Raw genomic sequence first — 21,453 nt, 5'->3', positions numbered from 1 at the left:
ATACTGACAAGACCAAAAAAAAAAAGGGAAATAAAAGTTAACTGGAGTATATGCTAATCTGCACTTTGGAAAATGCTTTCACTGCAAAATATTTCAAGGTCCAAACACTCAGGGCACTGTGAAATGAAAATATTCAATTTTTTTGCTTAGCCTTAGAAACATTTCTTAAATATTTACCTGTGTGATGATTTATGTAATTTCGTCTTTGCTTTATAATACCATTTACCGATTGGATGGATAACAAAGAAAAAATAATTACCCAGAAATCCCTAAGGGGGAGCATAAGCTTTTTTTTAAAGTATTTATTTCATTACAACGTAAGTTGGAGTACATAAAAAGCTTTACCTATATATGCTTCAAAAATGAAACTACTAATACATCAGTTACACATATAATTCACTTGAACTGTGAACAGTGTCTAAAGAATTTGCATTAGTTAATCTGTTGAAAGTGGCAGCATCGACATTGTTATTTCATGATTTCACAAATTTGTCCAGGGTTTATCCACTAAGACTTAAAAGCAAAGCAAGAGACTCCTGCAAAAGGTAGCTTATTAAACACTGTGATGGTTTGAGAAGGATTGCAGGTGCAAAACAGTAAGACTAACAATATAGTTGGTAAAAACTTACCCTGTTTAAGAAATATTTGAAAAAAACCTGTCCCTATAGTCATCACTGTCTCAAGTACCAACTCGGGTTTCCCTCCCCTGCTATTTGTTTCAACCAGATATAAAGTAGGTACTTTTGACTCCGAATTCATCTCTTCCCTTCTCTCCCTAACTCCCATTTATTTCGAGTAATTTATGAAAGTTAGTCTCCAAAATAGCTATTGATGTAGTTTAACCCTGGCCAGGGGCTCAGCCCCACTCACTCCTCCCAGTGATTTGGGGGAGAGAATCAGAAGGGGGAAAGTGAGAAAACACCTGGGTTGAAAAAAAAGACAGTTTAATAACCAAAGCAAAATCTGCACCAGCAGAACAAGGAATTTTTACACTGCTTCCTATGGGCAGGGCAGGTGTTCAGCCATCCTCAAGAAAGCAGTGCTCCAGCACACACAGAGATGACTTAGGAAGACAAACACCGTCACTCCAGATATCCACCCTTCCTTTTTCTTTCCCCAACTTTATATGCTGAGCATGAAAACAAATGGTCTGCATTACCCCTGTGATCAGTTGAGGTCAGCTGTCCCAGATGTGTCCTCTCCAAAGCCCTTGTGTACACCAGCCTCCTCGCTGGTGGGGTAGGGTGAGGAGCAGAAAAGGCTTTGGCTCTGTTTAAACCCTGCTCAGCAACAATGAAACGATCTGTATTATCAGCACTGTTTTCAGCACAAATCCAAAATACAGCCCCATACCAGCTACTGTGAATAAAATTAACTTGACCCCAGCCAAAACCAGCACTCCTGCTGATTCCTAATACCAGTGGGTTCATTCCAGCAGCTCTCAGCACGCAGTAGGCCAAAACAAATGAAGTGCGATTACATATTCTGAGCACACAATTTTACTACGTTTGTGTGTCAATCTCTGCTTTTAGTAGCAGTAATATAAAGTCAGAATAGTTCTAGTAACCTAGTAAATGCATGGAACTATTACAAACTTGCACTACATTATCTCAGGGTAGGAGTTGAGGCAGCAAACAGGCAAAAACATACTTTGCTGCAATAGTCCTCAGACTATTACTGGTAATAGCCAAAGAGAGCTGTTCTGTTAATCTAGCACCAAATTGGTGTGCAAAGTAACAGCAGAAAAAAGAGAAATTAATAAAATGCTTTTTTCCTACAACTGCTCAACATTACCACCATTCCCCCTTCTTGTGTTTTCTTAAGTTTCCCAGGAGCAATGCTACTGGGAAAAAAAAAATTCCCAAAGATAGGATTCTGTCTAGATCTGGATTCATTCAAGCAGAAAACACTACATATCAGTCCAGACACAAAGCACCAGCACCACTGTTAAACTTTGTGATAATGAAGGTTAACACATCTATGGAGCAGTCAATGGAATACATGCTGTAAATCAGGAAAAGCAAAAGCCACTCATCAATAGTGGTAATTGGGATACAGCACTCTAAGAGCCAATCAAACAGCACAGGAGAGGCATGGCTTTCATGTGAGTAATTTATTCTTTTACCACTTTAAATTTTACCAGGTATTTATTTACAAATAAACTTTTTGTGGACAGAATTTACATCAGCGACTGCACAATTTCAGTCATTACTACGGTATGACTAACATCCTCCCCATGTTGCGTAACAGTGCCGGTTTTGATCAAACAGGGTTAATCTTTTGCAAATTATTTTTTGGACTTAGTTTCGAGTGTAAACAGAATCTGTACACGTGCTTTTGCTGCAATTAATTTCTATTTTACGGAACCAGTTAATAGATAGAAACAGTAAAGTTTCATCTATTATTAGCACTTCTTTATGAAAGTCAGGATTTAGTTTTAGATTCAATAAAGGCTTTAGGCATTTCATTGTTAGGTACTGCAATACCTCTTTACTAAGGTGGCACCGCTGACAAGAATCCAAATTATCTGTCTGGCCTCCCAGTACAGTGCACGGAGCACCCCACCTCAGACTGGTAACCCAAAATACAGTGCCTGTCTGCAAAAGCTTTGCAAAGAAAACTTGCCTGATTGTAACAACTTGTACTAAACCTATGCTGAATTACCCATCCAAGAGATGGGGCCTGGAATCTACTCGGAACTCAATGTACAGGAGCCTGTGTGTGCTTTTGGAGGATTTGCATGAAGCTCACCCATGAGAAAGAGCTGCAGAAGGTGGTCCCAATGTAGTTCTCCTGAACAGCCATCGAGATTTGAGAACAAACACATACACACACACAAAGTGCAAGGCCTCAGTTCAGTCCTTACTCAGCTTAAGGGAATTCAAGCCTGAATTCTCTAGCAGATGACCTTGAAAATAGGAGTAGTCTAGGGAGGAAACATTATTTCCTGAAAAATAAGGGCAACTATCTCCTGTGTGTCCCATTAAAATGGGAGGACTGTAAGATTCAGGGGGAAGAAAGACAGCGGGGCAGACTATGTCTCTAGCTAGTCTCAGGTCACTCAGTGAGGATGACTACCTTGATGATTTGTGAGACTTATAGCGAATTAACATACAATGCAAAACGCACACATATTTAGAGATCAGGGACTAGCTCCAACAGGTCCTTTAGTCCATCGACAATCAGAGGGTGGGAAATGTGGACTGAATGCTTGCAAGCTAAGAAAGCACACACAGATCTCCATGTTCCCATGCAAATATGGTAGACTTCAGGCTACTCTAGATAAAATGGCTGTTTTAAAAGCAAAACATATGCAAACACAACTTGAGGGTGGCCTGGCCCTTTAGTTTGCACCTAAATTAAACCCTATTACATCAGTGGCTTCTGGATATCCCACTTGGTAGGTAGGTGTGGAACTGCTCAGCAGCTCCACATGTCAAAGAGACAGTTGTTGCTAGGTTTAAGTAAAACTGTAGGGTTCTGGAATGACAATTTCAGTCTTTAAATGCCTGAAGACTATCTAAATTCTGGTTTTAGTACCCAAGTTTGTTACAGGTTGGTTTTTTTTTTTTGTGAATATATAACTGGGGGAGAAAACAATTCTCAGCAAACCTGCCTCAGGCCTACCAGGGAGGAAACAGAGGCCACAGAGTAGGAAATTTGGCTAGAAACATGCCTCTGCTGTTAATCATCAGGCTGTAACTATGCAGTGTACAAAGGAAACAGGTTTGATAGACAGCTACTAATGAAGCCCATACTCTGCCCCACTGACACTATGTAAACAGTGAAAGCAGGTAAGCAGTTGATTCAACCTTTTTTAAAAATAGGACCTAGCAAAAATACAAACCACTGCAGGTTTGCTGAATGCTTATTACGGTAGAACTTACTTCCAAATGTATTTCTTCATCGTGTACAGCAATAAATATTGGAAGAAAGGATATCGTTCATTCTATCCCAAAAGTTTGTGAATTATTTTCAGATCTTAAATCATGGAAACTTCCTAAAACTAATTTAAAAGCATTTTCATGCATTAGCAGGAATGAAAGTGCTTAATTAATGCTTAATGAATAGGAATGCAAAAGCTGGCTTGATACCTCACTGTATCAAGTGTAAGAACTGTAGTGCAAGAACTATACTACCTAAGTCTTTGAACTATGAAATCATGTTGTATTATTGAAAGATAACACAGAGTTTCCTTGTGTGTGTGTGTTCCTGGTGACTCTACTATTTCAAAATCTGGCCTAACACTTACGTCTCTAGTTTAAGTATGCACCTAAGTGTTGCACTACACAGCTTGAAATACTTTCTGCAGTTAACATAAAAATTATGCTGAAAGCAAACATGTAATTTCTTTCCTCCTCAAGCTACAACACTGTAATTTAGAGTCAACATTTCCAAGGATTCTCGTCTGAGAATTAAATCAAATATTCTGTGAAGGATGTTAAATTCCACTGCACCAACCTGTACTGAGGCTAAGATAAATGTCACACTCCGCAGGCCTACAGCTCCTGCCTGGCTGATGCTTTAATTAGCTCACTAGGGAACAGGCTGGTCACTTGGCTACAAACTTCTAGGACTGGACCACTGTTTTCTATAGAATGGCTATCGAGATCAGCTGCATTAAAACCCCGTGCAACAACGATAAGAGAAAAAAACCCCAAACATTAAAGGCAAGGAAAAAAATACCTATGAAGTTCACTATTCTCTTTTGTAAAGATGGTGTCTCTTAGGACAGAGCCTGCTGCCTTCCTTTGGAACTAGCGATTATGTATAAGAATGCTAAAGTCCTGTTTAACAAAAACATCTTAATAAAACATAAAAAGATCTGCTTTTTTTGATGTAAGGGCCCTATGTCTTTCTAAAATATGAATCTATACTAGAGCTTTGAGTATAAACAATTCTCTACCACAGTCCATGCCAGTTCCGTGCTGAATATACAGCAATGTACCAGCAAAACCACAGGTTCTTTTTTCAGAAAAGGTTTCTCAGTGATTTACCATAAAGCTAAAACATTTGCCTTGCCTATTGATTTTTTTAAATATAAAATGTATAAAATAAATGTATGTGCCCTTTTCAATATAGTCTGTCAGTGCAGACACTCTACGTTTTTCCAGTTCTGAGTAACATGACAAAAAGTATGCTCCAACTTTCCACAGGCAGGAAGAAGTTTTGTATGATTTTGCCTCATTTGGATGCTGCCCCAAAAACAGCTCTCTTGGGCAGTTTAGAATCACAATGACAGTGTACGTTATCAGCATGTACTGCAATTAACAAGGACTTGATTACAGCAATCATTAGTTCAAAATAAATAAAGCAGTCTCTCAAGAAGTAACATCATGCTAGTGCACAATATAATCAACATGTGTAGCACATTCCTATTTTCCATGGCCCCTTCTGATGGTCTTGAAACACGTGGGAAAGGCCTTTTGCCACAGGTTGGTTTAGGTTAGCCTTCCTTGACCTGCAGTTAAAGAGCATATGAAATACAAAGTTTTTCCCCAACTCTAGTGGCATACATGGTCATGTCAACCGGTCGTAGTCTGAACAGCTTCAGTTCATTTTTGTTATAATTTAAAATCTCTGATCAAAAAAAAGTAATAAAACAATGTCTTTTCATACAGAAACCACTGCCTTTTTCAAATAAAGAACACATCAACATCTCATATCTACTATAAAATGCCACATTTTAAAAAGGTAACTTGACTTGTTCTTTTTTTTTCTTTTTCTTTGCATTCCAAGTAAAACATGTGGCACACATTTGTGTTACTTAAAACATTAAGTTTGGTATCTGTTAAATCATCTGTGGTTGAAATTCCTGGGACCAATACAGTGCCACAGCTTCCCTAAACCATCTATTGCACCAGAAATGAAAGGCTGTGATGGAGATGTTCTTCCTATATTTTTTAAACACAGGAAATAGTTGGTTTAACATAAAAACAAATGCAGCTAAATTATGTTGCCAGCAGTGTTTATCCCTCAATATCATCCCAGAGGGAAAAAACCACAAATAACAGAAAAGGCTCCAGCCCAGATTGCAACTACGTGAGAAACACAACCAAAATTAACATCCCATTATGACACTGTTGTCGAGAATATTTTAGAAATCCAGGTGTAAAAAAGTTTTTCTCAGATTGGGGATTGGCACAAACATAATCCAGAGATTATCCTTTATAGCAGCTTTTACTCCTGTGTGCTTGGCTTTTCACACAAAGCACAGCAAATATGAGAAGAGTTACAAATGGGTTACAACCAGCTCAACATCTTGAGAGCAGAGAGGACAAAAGGAGAAGTCCCTTTTCTCAGCAGACACAACAGAATGGGTCCCCTCCGTAGATGGGAGTTTGTGGATCTGCAACCCAGCTCCCCCCCTCAGCAAGCCAGAGCCAGGCTGGCCACCTTACAGTGGGAGGGAGCCCTCCTGGTCCCCTGTTTTGTCCAGCCTCTCGGGCAGGGTAAGCACAAAGGGTAGGAGGACACCCTTGGCATCCAAGGGAGCTTTAAGAAGCTCCCCGTCAAAGGTGCCCTTGAGCCCACCATCTGCTTCCACCTCACCGTCCTGGGCTAGGCTGAAGCGAAGGGTGCCGGTCCGGTTGACGCAGTAGATGGTGCTGCCCAAGGGGGCACAGCGGAAGGGCTGGATGGGGCCACCGCTGGGCCGCAGGCTGGCACACTGGCTCCAGCACTTGGCCACCGTGTTGTACCGGAAAACTTCAACACCACCGCCAGTCCCGCCACCTGGGCCCTGCTCCCCACCACGGCCACTGCTCACATCAAAGCGGTAGATGAAGCTCTTGAAGGCCACCATGTCAGCAGAGCGCCGGCGGCTGCTGTTGTAAGGGCACTCCTGCCACTCGTCACGCTTAGGGTCATATTTGAGTAGGCGGTAGAAGAGGGAGCCTCCTGACACATAGATCTCCCCGTTGCAAGTGGTGGCCTCGTGAGCCACAGCGAAGGCACCCTTGGGCAGAGGAGCCACAGGGCTCCAGCGGTCAGCCCGTGGGTCGTACCTTTCCACAGTGAAGAGGCACTCGCCCCCCACAGCATAGAGGTAACCATCCAGGGCCAGCAGCTTGAGCTGCGAGCGGGGCTGAGCCAGCGGCCGCACCTGGCTCCAGGTGTCGGTCAGGGGGTTATAGCAGAAGACCTTGTCGGAAAGGCGGGCCCTGGGTTCGCTGCCCACCGGCCCTGTCACAATGCCCCCTGCTAGGAAGAGGTAGTTGTGGAGGACGCACATGGCGCAGCCCTTGGCATTGGCCTCCTCGGGCAGGCGCGTCAGCACCCTCCACTCGCCACTGGTCTCCTGGTAGCAGTGAATGAGGGAGCCACTCTCTTCCAGAGACACCACGGAGGAGGGGCTCTGTGGCCGACTGCTCTCGCGGCTCTGTGGCCGGCTGCCACCACCCGGCCGCTCGAAGGCGTCGCTGACCTCGGCCACCAGCAAGCAGGGCCGGCCAGCATCCATGCGCCGCTGCAAGATGAGGTCCCGCTCAGTGCCACTGAGGCGGCCGTAAACGCTGGGCTCCCGCAGCACCTCCAGGTAATGGTCACTCATGAAGCGATAGGCAGCCTCCCGCAGCTCCGCCAGCCGCTGCTTCTTGGCCAGGCAGAGGAGCTGGTAGCAGTTGCCGAGGCAGAGCTGGGCGCGCATGGCCTCGGCGGCACAGTGCAGGGCACAGGGCATCTGGAGGACGCGGGCTCCGCTCACCACCTCCGCCAGGTTGTCGTGCCGCACCTCGCCCATGCGGGCCGTGTACACGTAGTCAATGAGCAGCCGCAGCGCCCCGTAGCTCACCCCCTTCACCCGCAGGACGTCCCGTGAGGCGCGGGCACGAAAATAGTCACTCTTGGCCGCCAACACCGACTTGTGCGCCCGAATGCGGCGGCCCGACACCTCGATCACCAGGTCGGGCTCCTCCGGCGGCCGGTCCCGCGGCCCCACCACCTCCTCATCCTCCTCCTCCGGCTGGCAGGCGGCGTTGTTGATCTCCCACTGGCTCTGCACCACCCGGCCGCCGGCCGCGGGCTGCTGCGGCTCGGCAGCGGCGGCGCTGAAGCAGAGGGAGGAGCTGAAGCCGCAGGGGGCGGCCGGCGTGGGCGGCGGGGGAGCGCCGTTCGCGGCCCCGCTCTCCTCCTCCTCCGGGGCCGCGCCGCTGCCCTCCATGGAGCCGCGCTACCTGCGCCGCCGCCGCGCCTGGTCCGTGCGGAGCGCTGCCGGCCGCCGCGGCGCGGCCATCACCTGCGGGACAGACCAACAGAGCTCAGCATCCGCGCCTTCCTCCGCTCCCCCGCGGCTGCTTTCCCCGCCGCTTCTCAGGATTAGTATGCGGGGCCGCCGCTCCCGCAGGCGGGGCCGTCTCTGGTTTCCGGGGCTAAACCTCCCCTTCTCCTTTCCCTGGGGGATCCACCCTGCGGCTCAGCCGCCTCCCGCTGCCCTCGGCTAACTGGGCTAGCTCAGCCCCCGAAAACCTGAGCTCTTCTGGTGGGACCGGGGATCGCCCCGATGAGCACCTCAACAGCCTGAAAAGCAATTCCGGTTTTCCCGTTGCTCTGCAAAAATTTTAAGCAGTTTGCAGGCACTCATTCCTTTTCATGACAACTGGTCCCTACACTGCGCTGGGTGATGAGCAAAAACCTCCTTTAACGGCAGACACTTAGGAGTACTATCACAATGCATTCACCTTGTGCAACTATTTCAGAGGAAGGCTGAGGCTGCAGTCTATTCTGGAAGGCGATTCCCCACTAGCCAAGTTTGCCTTTGCATGACCTTCGGGAAGTTTTCTTCATATCAGTGCTCCTCATATGCATTCCCCCTGTTTAAAAGAAAGTGTAAAAAGATAATTATTTTAAAAATCGATATAGCCTCTGTTTAGTAAGAAGTTTAAGAGTAATAAAGTTATGTTTCTTTTAATAATATATCTAGAGTATCTTGACACCCTGAGTATGCTAATAATTCTAATTGTTTACAAAACATACGGAAATACTTTTTCTGTTTTTGGGACAAGAGCAATCTCACATTTGTGCAGCAGCATATGTAGCTGTAATGCATTAGCAAGGCATAAGTCAGACTTCATAAAGATTGCTTCATGTCTTTATTCAAAGATTTATAGCTTCTGTCAATAAAAAGTAGAAGCAAGGGGAAAAAATCACAACAGATAATTAGAACATGAAGTCTCTTGTGGGAAAAGGCAGGATACAGGGAGGGCATGGCTGTAAGTAAGTTAGTCCCTGTCAGCACAATCACCACCCAGTTCTACCCTCATTTCACAAACAGTTTTTAGAATTTAATGAAGTGCCATTTGTTTGCCTCATGTTTGTTTATGAATTTTCCAGACTTGGTTAAAGTTTTGATGAGCAATGCATAAAAATTTTCCAAATGTACTTAATATAATTTAGTAAGTAATCTGCAGCCCTGATTCTATTTTTAAGGCGGTTATTAATTTCCATTTAAATCCCCTTTGTCAGTTTTTTCACAGTCCTCAAGGAACACTCATTTCTATGTAAAATATGCATTGTGGCTTCCTTTCAGCAGACATGATTCATTTACCCTGTTAAATTAGCATTAGGGAGATCTAACTTTTTAATATTTTTTTTTACTGAAAGCGTAACTGCAAAGTGACATTGTCTGGAAACCCCTGACACAGACAGGAAATCTAGAAGCCCATACCTGCAATGCAAACTTTATTTAAATGATAATATCAGTCTTCCCTCATGGCTTTTTATTTTGTGCACTTGCCTGGTGAAGGGCTTTCTACTACATTTGATCACATTCAGTTAGACTGAATCAATGCTGAGGTTTGATTTCTGGGTATTGGAGACTTTCAGACCGTAACAGCAGCATTTTAAAAGTGGGCGCTTCCAGCTGAAAACTTAGAAAAGCTGAAAGAGGGTTTGGAGGATTTTGCCAACAAGAGAAATGACCACGACAGCAATCTCAGCATCTCTGTCTAGCTGAAAACAAAATACAAGAATTATACAAAGATGAAGCTGAAAAAACAATTCAGAGAGGTTGTGGAACCTTTCCATTATTGAGCAACATGACTGATCTGAGTTAAAAGGTCATGGATTTAGTATGAAACAGGAAGATGCTGAAAGGGCCTGATGGAAATACAATACTGAACTCCTTCTCTGTTCTTATCTACAGTGATCAAAGAGCTGTACTGCAGTTCTGGCAACAGAGAACATTAAAGAAGTACAGAATTGCAGAAGATACTTGATAGCTGTGATGATTCAGAAGAATCTGACCACCCAATGATCTCATTTGGCTTAAACTTATTTTAGCATTTTTTTTCAAAACTCACAAACAGGATAGGTACTGGAAAAGGAAGCAAGCTACTGAGAGTACATGGTACCTATGGACTGAGATCACCTTTTATACTGGGGACTTTTAAGTCAGAAGCTGAATTACTTGGTCTGAAAATGTTTTCATTATCATGGGCTTGGTCTAGGGATGATGTAATGTTAATGGACAGAGGAGCTGCCAACAAACATGAACTGTATTTACAGACTTGGCAATGACACACAATATCCTGAATGTGTGGCCCCAACCTCAAATGCTGTGAGACATTGCTCAAGTAACAGCATAGATAAGAAGGCACAGTTTTTCTGACAGAGAAACTGTAGTGAAGAGCTGCAGGTAAAGTTTCCTGGCATTGCATTCATCTGGCAGTCCTTCTGATAAAATCCAATTAAATGCTTGTATTGAATTGTTCTCTCGTTATTTTTTTTGTGCAGTGCCAACAGCCTTTGATCCAAACCACCTCCTTTAGCAAGACCCACTTTCTCTGGGGAATACGTGCATGTGGGAGCAATTGGGTTACTGCTCTCCAGTTCACAAATGGAAACAGCTCTGACTCAAGTCTCGTAAATAAAAGCAGTGCTTTCCCTATCATAAGCAACTCTAATTTACATAAGCAGGCTATCCTCCCCAGGAGACTTACCAATTCAGAAATGACAGAATGCCATTCTGCTGCACTTTAGTCCAGAAAAAATGCTCTTGTAAAAACTTGGACTGCCAAAATTTACTTCAGTAGAGAAGTCCCTTGGGATAGGGGCGTCATCTGATTGAGATGATTAAGGCCCCCAAAGAGGCAGGATCATCAAAAGAGAAAAAACATCCCTTATATTTATTTTAAAAACTAAACAATGACTTAAAAGGAGAACTGGCTAGGGTGAAATGTAGGCAGTCAAGTGTAGAGTGGTTTGCATACTTATAAAAATGATCTGTTATACTCCTGCTCATTGAGGAGATTGGTGAAATTTGGAGGGAAAAAGTGTTCTCTTTGTAGATGGGGAAAACATCTGGAGCATAAAGATGCCATTTCTCTGAAAGGGCCTGCACTGCTTGGATCCTACTACAGATTTAAACTCTAACCACTTGATTAACCTCCTGTTTGTAAGAAAAAAGTACAATTGTCTTTCAATGTACCACCTCAAGAAAAACAGCAGGAAGAATAATTCTTTTTCTCTCCCTTTTCTAAAGTTAGGTACGATACAATCCTAGTGTCTTGCCCTGACTGCTGGATATATATATGGCTTTTATAGTATTGCCTTCACACTCAAGGGTGGATGCAAATTTTGACCTCTCAAGGTGCTGTAATTCTCTCACACCATGTAATAAAGGTATGAATGTTTTTAATCTCATTACTACAACATTTTCATACAACCACAAAGAAAAATAAACATTTAAAAATTGCAGCTTATGACTACAGACCACACAAGAAACATGTGGGCAGCAGTTCCTCATCAGAAACTCAGAGGAAGAAAAGGCTGTGTATGTCTGGGCACGGAGGAAGAGAGAGGAAGTAAGTCATAATAAAAATATTATCAAAAGCCTGATTAAATTGATATTATAGCTAACAAATCCAAACTAAAAATATGCAAGTTCTAAACAGTCATCATGACCAGAGAAAAGGTTTCCTAACAGTGATATCCATAGAGACAAACATTCTCTAAAAAGGAAACTATCTTTTTGAGTTCTTTCCAGTTCAGATTCTTCAGAAATAGTTAGGGAGGAGTAGTGTCCCTCAGGAGTTCTCACAGCAAAAAGGAAGTAACACTCCTACAAAAGCAAACTCTAGCAAAGATTAAGTGCAAGTTCTCTCCAATATCCCTTAGAGTAAAGAAAGTCTAACAAAAAACCAGAACAGTCAGAAAGAAGTTTTGAGTGATTACAATACCTTTGAGAAAAACTCCAGGGCTGATGTGATGTCTTTTTCACTAATGCAGGAGGTAAGTATGGCATGGCAACAACATGCTGAATGCAACAAAACTTTTTAAGCAGAATTGCTGCTAATTCTCGGCATGGGCTCACAGCTACACTTATAGATATGAGAGCACGTGGTCACGTCTGTGATAAACTGAAGTTTATTCAGTCTTGAGCCAGCTCCCAAGAAAAAAGGTGATACCTAGCATAGGCACCCTCTAACAGCCACAGTTCATGGCTTTGGAGAAAAGGTGGCTTGTGCTAGTAGCAACTAGCTAGAACTACTAGAGAACTAGTACAGCAAGCCTTCATCAACCTGAGAAATGCAGAGCTGACACTTCTTCAGGGCTTGGTATGTTTGCTCTGTGACTTGATGAGTGTGCACAAGTGTAGGTGAAAATTCTGCATGCTGAAGGCTTTCTTGGTGAAGAAACCCTAAACAAACCAAGTGTAAGTGTAAACAAAGCAACAGATTTACACTATTGAGGGGGAAAAAAAGACTGCTAGAGCATATTGTGGATAATTAAAAGTTTACATTAATTGACTGGGAGAGTGAAAGATGGCCTCAAGGAACGCAAGGGTTAATGAAATTTGACAGGAGACTAGTAGATCTAGAAATCCGTTCTGACCTTAAATTCTGGAAGTTGCCATACACCAGGAGCACTAACTTGGAAGCAAAACATCAGCTTGTGATGATTAAAAGCATCATTTAAGCATTAGTGTGTAATGTGGTAATGTTGACTGCAGAAATGCTTTTCAGTATTAAAATGTATTGTCAACAAATTGCAAACATATTCAAAGTCCCTATGAACACTTTGGCAATGTTGGTACTAATACAGAAGGAGAATATCCACTGAGAAGCCAAGTCAAGCAAACCAGCAAAATAGTTTAGACAGATTTTTGAAAATCAAAGTAGAGTCAGGCTTGGTTTTGCATTCCAGAAGAGCACTTGATCTCCATAAATGTACTGCACTCTTCCAACACACCTGCTCTGTATTGCATTTAACATAGAAGATGGAGCAACTTGTTTGGAGGAAATTAAATTCCTGCTTTAAGATAAAACTGGATTTTGCTTTTTATATCATTATGGAAACGACATACAGATTAAAGAGCCCAAAGCACCAGAAATCTGCCAAAATATGTCACCATAGTGCTTGAGAAAGACCTAATGTGAGAGGTAACAACAGACTTCAAAGGGAAGCAAACAGTCCCATTTTTCTGAGACTTATGCCTAGGAAAAAAAAGTAAAACTTCTAGAGAAGGCAATAAGGAAAACTTTTTTTCCCAGACGAACTCTGGATCTCGTACTTAAGAGAAAAAAAAGCCCTACTTTTAGAAACTGAACAGTTTCACTGATTTATTGACAAATTAAGTAAGTGATGCTTACAAAGGCAGAGGTCCTTTAGATACATGGTGAATGGCATCCTTCTCATTTTTGGAGATCATATATGGTTTCTTTGCCCACGTACTTCTTCAAACTACAGGTTTGCAGTCATTCTAGCTGCAACTAAAAATTACACTGCAGGTAGGTTTGATTTCAAGAATAATTTCAGGTTCCTGCAGACATTGTCTCTACACAGACTTTGGACGGGATTCAGGTATGGAGAGACCCGCCACAGTGCTAAACATGGCAAAGGCTGACTTTGAGGGCAGGTTTATCTGGCAGTTGGCAGTGCAGCAAAGATGTAAGACCTACAACAGCCAGATCAGATAGCAAAGCAAAACCTCCAGTATGACAGCCCTAATCTGAAAGGAGGAAAGGAATCAGCTTGCACGGACATGGCAGAAATGCTGCTGGTACACTTTGCTGTTGGGCCTATAACTGTGACCTACTAGGTTACTCACAGGAGTCTGATTTCTTGTATTTATTTCATGAAAATCAGGCCAAGGTGGATACACAGAGGGCCATATTCCCACACAGAACTGATCAGGGGGTGGGATGCACCCCCCAGTTCTTCTGCAAGGGGAGAGACCGATGCTGTGTGTCTGAGCTGTACAGCACTGCTGATCTACCTGTAACCAGCTCCTGGAATGGAATCTGGAACATACACACAGGTTCTGTACACATATGCAATGGGTGGGTACAATTACATGCCAACTGATTTGGAGCCTCAAAAATCAGCGCATGAGAGCTACCAAGGGCTAGCCAGTAGAAAAATATCAAAGGTGATGAAGTACTTAGCTTGTGCAATCAGGGGACTTTAGTTCTTGCTTTGGGTGCCTTAACCCAGAATCCTCTTCAAAATAAACCTAAATTTCTTTAAAATATAGCAGTACTGACTCTTGCTGCTACTTTGCCTTTCTGTACATTAATTAGAGTTCGACCAAGCCCCATGGGAAACTTGTCACTGCCCCTTTACCTGACAAGACTAAAACCCCAAGTGCCCAAACCATCAAGTCCATGAAAGAAGGATTACTCTCCTTCAGACTAAACCAGTATTACTTTTCACAGAAACAATAAAAAAGTGTTTCTGAGGGTGAGGAAGAAGAATCCTGAGTTCTGTTCCCTGATAAAAGGGAAGTTTCTATACTTCTTCCCATTGCCTTTAGTGGGTTAGGGCTCAGCTATATTGTCTGGAGATCTAAGCCATTCTGACTTGTGCTAGGATTGAAAAACACTATTGCTGATCTCAAAGCAGAAATGCATGCTGCAGTCATAGGTATTTTTGTGGCAAGCCTTTACTATCAGGAGTAGTTGTAGGCTGTCAGCCCAGATTTCACCAAACAATGGGAATGCTTTTAGTAGCAATGATGCAACTGAAGGCTTAACAAAATATGAAACTACTTTATGTAACCATTGGAACTGAACAGGGAAAGAAGAGAAAATTGAATGTAATGCAGGCTGTTTACATTAGTACAAACTAACATTTCCTGACCATTCTGAGATAGAAATAAAACAGGTTTCTATTAAAATACTTTTATTTTCGTGGCCTGACACTTTCTGCCTTGGATGCATAGCATTTTTTACTATAATGTGAATTTCATATGCTGAGCCTGGGTGTTCAGGCAAAGCTTTTCTGGCTGCACTGATTTCTCTGACTAAGCTCAACTTTTACATCAAGAATTTAGGGCAATTCAGTATCTCTCACTATAATGCTTTTTCCATTGAACAAGGCAGACAGGTGTCTAGATTTAAGGGACAGAAAAGATTGCCTGGTTATCAAATCTTATTCCTGCAAGAACAGGCCAAAGAATTTTACTTCTGTACCAAGCTAATAACTTCTGGATGAATTCGGTCAAAATGTTGCTCTGCTCAGGTCATTCATCTCACATCTATTCAGTTTCTCTGTTTTGGCCAATGGCCTTGGTTGAAAAGCAGGTGTCAGACAGATCATCCTGAATACCACTTTGGAATTCTCTTTCCTCAAAATGATCCATGCTCTTTTCTGAAGAGACATACAGACTGGTAACACAACCGTGAAGGGTGATGATGATCAGAGGACTGTCCATCTGCTTTTGGACTTTCTGACACAGAGTAGAAGTAAAGACTGTAGTATGTCTGACTAATCTATGATTCAAACGTGTCATTTTCAAGTGCTACAGAATAAAGGGTTGTTAATGCATGCAGTTAAATATGCATCATGTTCAACAGTCGCAGTGTTATCCTTGCATTTATTAGTCTGCAATCTGGACAAAGCTGTACAGTCAGGACCTGGAGTGAGAAGTAAGACTGTTGCATCAGAATGCAAGGCAGAGACTTTTGGTTTTATGGTTATGATTTGGGAGGTGTGAGAAGAAGCTCAGATTCAGGGGTCCTGATTTGTGGTTCTGACCTCAAAGCAGATACTGAGGCTTTTCAGCCACTGTCATGTGAAAAGCTGTCTGATTTTGGGGGTACAATCCAAGTATTTATTTCCTGTAAGGCTGCAAAATGTCTTGGCAGAAATACTGTCCAGGTGTTAGACTAACAGATTCTTGCAACTCTGTTGTCTGTCTTAAAGCTCTTCTATCACAGAGAATGAGTGGTATAGACCTCATCCTGGACACGAAGCAGCAGTGAATTTACCACATGAATGCACATCAACGGCCTTTGCCCTCATTCTTCTATATCAAAATGTAGAATTTCTTGGGACACATGGCACTGACTAACTCCACAGCTCACACTACAATACACTCAAATGACATTTACTGTTTCTGCATCTACTGTGGAAACCAAACTTCAAAACTCTATTATCAATTGATATTGAAGAAGTATGTTTGGGTACTGCTCACTTCCATGACTTTGAAGTGAGTCAGGCTTGTGATAGTAGCCTGCAACTAGAAACTGCCACCTAAGTTTCACAGAGAATTTTGATAAAGCCAGACATCACTTTAAATCCCAACCCCACTGCAGTCAAGAAAAATTCCCATAAACTTCATGAGCATCTGGATTTCTTACGCTGTTGTACTGGGTTTGCATGGCAAGGTTTTGGCAGCGGGAGGGCTGCAGGGGTGGCTTCTGTGGGAAGCTGCCAGAAGCCTCCTCATGTCTGATAGAGCCAGTGCCAGCCGGCTCCAGGAGAGACCCTCTACTGGCCAAGGCCAAGCCCATCAGCGATACTGGTAGTGCCTCTGGGATGACAGAGTTAAGGAGAGGAAAAAGTTACTGCACAGGAGCAAACTGCAGCCAAAGACAGGAGTGAGGATATGTGAAAGAAACAACTCTGCAGACACCAAGGTCAGTGCAGGAGAGGGAGGAGGTGCACCATGCGCTGGAGCAGATTCCCCTGCAGCCCGTGGTGCAGCCCATGGTGACGCAGCTGTGCCCCTGCAGCCCATGGAGGTTAGTGATGGAGCAGAGATCCACCTGCAGGCTGTGGAGGATCCCACACTGGAACAGGTGGATGCTGCAGATGCCGTGAACCTGTGGGAAGCCCACACTGGAGCAGATCTGCTGGCAGAACTTGTGACCCCACAGAGGACCCATGCTGGAGCAGTCTGTTCCTGAAGGACTGTGCCCAGTGGGAGGGACTCATGCTGAAGCAGTTTGTGAAGAACAGCAGCCCATGGGAAGGACTTATGCTGGAGAATTTTGTGGAGAACCTTCTCCCATGGGAGAGACCCCTTGCTGGAGCAGGAGAAGACTGTGAGGAAGAAGGAGCAACAGAGACAACATGTGATGAACTGACCACAATACCCACTCCCTGTCCCCCTGTAACACTGGGGGAGGGGGAAAGGTAAAGAATTCAGGTGTAAACTTAAGCCTTGGAAAAAGAGAAGTATGGTGGGAAGACGATTTTAAGATTTGGGTTTATTTCTCATTATCCTGCTCTGATTTCCCTAAGTCGACTCTGTTTTGCTCATAACAGTAAGTGGTGAGTGATAGCTCACTGTTCTTATCTTGACCAATGAGGCTTACATTTTATTTTCTCTCCCCTGTCCAGCTGAGGAGAGGAGTAATAGAGCAGCTTTGGTGAGGACGAGGCATCCAGCCAGGGTTAATCCACCACAACTGCACAGACAAATGTCTACAGTAGCTGTTTTTTGAACTAAAGCAATGCAGGGAGTTGCAATAAAAGGAGAAATGAAAGAAAGCTACAGGATAAGAGAAAAACTCTCCCATGAACAGATTTGTCTTTGACTGAAGGAATCAGAACATTTGTTGTTCACATGCCACTCCCATAGCAAAGGGTTGGCTTTTAGTTCTTACTGTCTAACACCTAAAATACAGGTTGCAGAAATAATAGTTCATCTCCAGACCTTAAGGCCTGTTTTTTCAATCTACTTACAAGAGAGGGGAAAAGAGAAAATAGCAGAACTGCTTCCAAGAAAAAAACCACACTATTTTATAACTCTGACAGGTTGATAGTTCGAAATGATTCAGAAGTCCAGGAGTCTTCCAGCAATTAGAGATCCAAAGCTGAAATGCAAAACTTATCTAGCTCCTTAAGTACTCCTGGAGTAATCAGTGTCCAGAAAAACAACAAACAGCTTGTGCTAATCTATGAATGCGTAAATGTAAAATAACTTCAGTGAATGCAAATCATGTTGTGACAGACAACAGCATGGGAGCTGCCTGACCAACCTATGTTGATTTGTATAGAAAGGACTGCGGCTTCTGGCATGTTTCCAAGTGAGTTAAAAAAGACTGTCAACCTGTCTGTTTCAGCCAGAGGCACAGCAATGGCAGCTTGTGAAACATCACACCTGAAAAGCATTTATGTGACACATCTTTCTTCTTCTCCTTCTGACACACAGTGCAAAACCTGTAGAACCTCTGGACTTTTTCTCCAGCTTGTTTTGCATTAAATAAACTGACTTAGCCAATCATTAATTCCTGCCATCCTTGCTGATGCAGTATAAGAAAGAAACTGGGAAGTACCAAATGTGTAGTGCAGAACAAAAAATCCAGCCAACTCTTTTTGCATTAACACTCAATCCCCCATATACAATACTGACCCACTCTTGTAATCCTTCTAAAGCCAAAACTGCCAGTTAGCATCTAAGGAGCATTTTAGGATGAAAAAAGGGTACAGCATTGCCAACCAATTGGTCCTGATCCTGCAGAGAGTTACACACAGATGTAACACTGTTCACAGGACTAGCATCACTCGTAATGCCAACATCTGCAGTGTAAACTGAGTGCTTGCTTAATTAACTGCAGGAGGAAGGCAAAATCTCTATCCATTCACTGTGTTGTCACATGGTGAAGAGTTCTGGCACAGGGATTTGGGCAGGAATGTATGGCCCCGGCTAGGGAAAGAGCAGGGTCTCTTCCTGCTCAGTGACAGCTCAGTCACACATCAGGTTAAACTGGCTGTCAAATTTTGAACTGCTATAAAGTAATTCTTCTTCAATGAAAGGAACTAATCATGCCTGCTCACTGACAAAACAACACTGACACCAAACATGAAGCAGAAACAATAGATGATGACAATATCACTGAAAAATAAAACACCAGACATAAAAATATCATGTCCTGAGAAGGCTAATGAGATAAAATACAATGAAAATGAGCTTATTTTTAAAATGGGTATTTTCAAGGATGTGAAGTGGTATAAAATTACTTCTCTGCTTCTGTTCAGAGGAAAGGAACAGGCTCCCAACTGCAATGCTGTACAATGTCAGTAGGGATAAAGAGAAAAATCCCTGCAAAATCCACAAAGGATCTCACCAAGAAAAAAAACTATCTTAAAAAAGTTTCATTCTACTTTAAAAGAAATTTAAGTATTTCCTTTCATGTTTATTATATCCTTCTTTAGCTGTCAGCTGTCCCTAATATCCTCTTGCAACAGGATACTACAGGATGCTGAAACCCCTAGTAAGTAGGACCTGGATGCAGTCATCTAACCACATCATCATCTCTACAGTAACCTAGGCCAGCTCTAAATACTGTAATCCTGTTTTACTACAGTAAAGCCAGTTAATGGCTTTCATTGAATGTTCCTGCCAAATAATGGTGCTCTAATATTTATTGACATTTCAAGTCTGTCCATCTCTTTGGACTATTTGTTATATTGAAAAGTGATGTGAGCACAGCATTCGTAAAAGAAAGGAAGCTATTACAGATTTCGGTCTTTTGATATTATCAAGGTGCAGTCCTGCAAACTCCAGCTTCTAAGTGGCACCACTGACTTCAGTGGCACCACTGCCAGGAGTCCTGCAGAGCAGAGAGGAGCTGGGGCAGGCAAGGGACCAGTCCTCAGCTCTTGGCAGGTTCTCATCAGACAGTGCCATTAGCAGTGGATTGTTGGTGGATGACCAGAGGATCCCACTGGCATGCACTGGATGTCCTAATTAAAGAGTGAATAAATGCTGTGTGATGGGCCCTGGGAAGAGGAGAATGCAGAATAAGTAGGATGGGCCAGACAGTTAAACAGGGGAGGAAATATTGCTTTGTCAATACTAGTGACAATTTAATTATTATTTTCCACAAACATTCCACTTAATTCCTTTTTGGGAGACAGATGGTTAAGTCCCTGAAAAACAGAGGAGCCCTTTTGCTTCTCAGATCATACAGAAGGATTGTTCTATTTTATTGGTATTCTATTTTTTATTGCCCTACTTTTTCTCCTAGCTTTTTGCTCTAGTTTTCTGTTGTTCCGTTTAATTGTTGTGGAAAAGCTTTACAGAATATTATTATTTCTAGATGGTTTTATTTTTTCTTGATGGGTGAAAAAAGTTGGCTATAGGATTTAATACTATCATTTTCTGTGCTATGTGTAAGTTTGGGTTCAGGAGTCTGCTTTTTGTTGCTTTAAAGCACCAGACATAAAAACCTACCTAATGAAACTAAGTGCAAGTTTTTTTGAGGCATCTTCCACCCTGCAAAATCCTGCACGAGTACGTACATCCAGGGCTTGCGTGTGCTTTTAGAAGGATGGGGTAGCACGCCATGAAGAATTTATAGCGGGAAGCAATGTCCTGCTATTACATATCCCTAAATATTAGTGTAAAGAGTCATTTATATTTTTAATAGGTCAGCAAGGAAAAAAAAAAAAAAAACCAAAACAAAACCGCAGGCATCAGGGTTGGCTCCTCTGCGACATATGGAGAATGGATATGGGGATAGATATGCCCAGCCTCCCCGCTGCCCAGGGTAGGTGGATTAAAGGGGCAGACGAAAGAGAAAAAAAAGCAAGATTAAACCTGACAGTGCTCCAGCAACACCCCTCACACACACACGGCTACCGTGCCTCCACGTCGCCGTTCTTACCACAGGTACCGGCAGACATCGGCACCAGCCCTCCCCGGCAGCTCCCGACCCCGGCCCCGCTCCCGTCCCGCTGCCTCCCCGCTCACCTTTCGGCGGCGGCCGACGAGCCCCGCGCCGCTCCGGGGCAGCTCCAGCAGCGCAGCGACCCCGGCGCGTCGGCCTGGCAGCGGGAGCCGGCGGGGGAGGCCGGGAAGGCGGGTGGGAGCGGCGGTGCGATGCCAGGCGAGGCAAATGGCTGAAGCGCAGGGGCCGGGCTGGCGGAGGGGCCGGGCGGGCGCGGGGCCGCGCTCAGCCCCTTTGTTCGCCTGGCAGGCGGAGGGAGGAGCGGGCACGGACCTGTTGCTGCTGGCGGCGGCTCCCGGCGAGGGGCAGCGGCCGAGCCGGGAGAACCGCGCGGTGCCCGGGCTGCCCCGCGGGGCTGAGGCGGGGCGGGCGGCGGAGCGGCCCCACCTGCCCGCGCTGAGGAGAAACTCCCCCCATGCGGCGCCGGGCGGGGAGCGCCGGGTCCTGCCTCACCTCCGGGCGGGGCCGGGCAGCCGTGCCGGGGGTAAGCGGGGCGGCGGCGCCGCAGGCAGGGCCGGGGGCTGTGCCGCAGGAGCCGCCGCGCAGCGCCCCG

General features: G+C 44.0%; 1 protein-coding gene across 1 annotated transcript; it reads right to left on the bottom strand.

Moving 5' to 3' along the window:
* Positions 1-266: 266 nt before the first annotated feature.
* On the bottom strand, positions 267-21,280 carry KBTBD11 (kelch repeat and BTB domain containing 11). The gene is made up of 3 exons (XM_032104592.1): positions 20,924-21,280; positions 8,679-8,810; positions 267-8,236 (listed from the first exon to the last, which is right to left on the bottom strand). The coding sequence occupies exon 3, from the start codon at positions 8,159-8,161 to the stop codon at positions 6,398-6,400; it is 1,764 nt and encodes a 587-aa protein (XP_031960483.1). The 5' UTR covers positions 8,162-8,236; positions 8,679-8,810; positions 20,924-21,280; the 3' UTR covers positions 267-6,397.
* Positions 21,281-21,453: the final 173 nt, after the last annotated feature.

The sequence above is a fragment of the Corvus moneduloides genome, chromosome 3 (assembly GCF_009650955.1).
Source record: "Corvus moneduloides isolate bCorMon1 chromosome 3, bCorMon1.pri, whole genome shotgun sequence".
NCBI lineage: Eukaryota > Metazoa > Chordata > Aves > Passeriformes > Corvidae > Corvus > Corvus moneduloides.
This window is presented reverse-complemented; position numbering and strand designations above follow the sequence as displayed.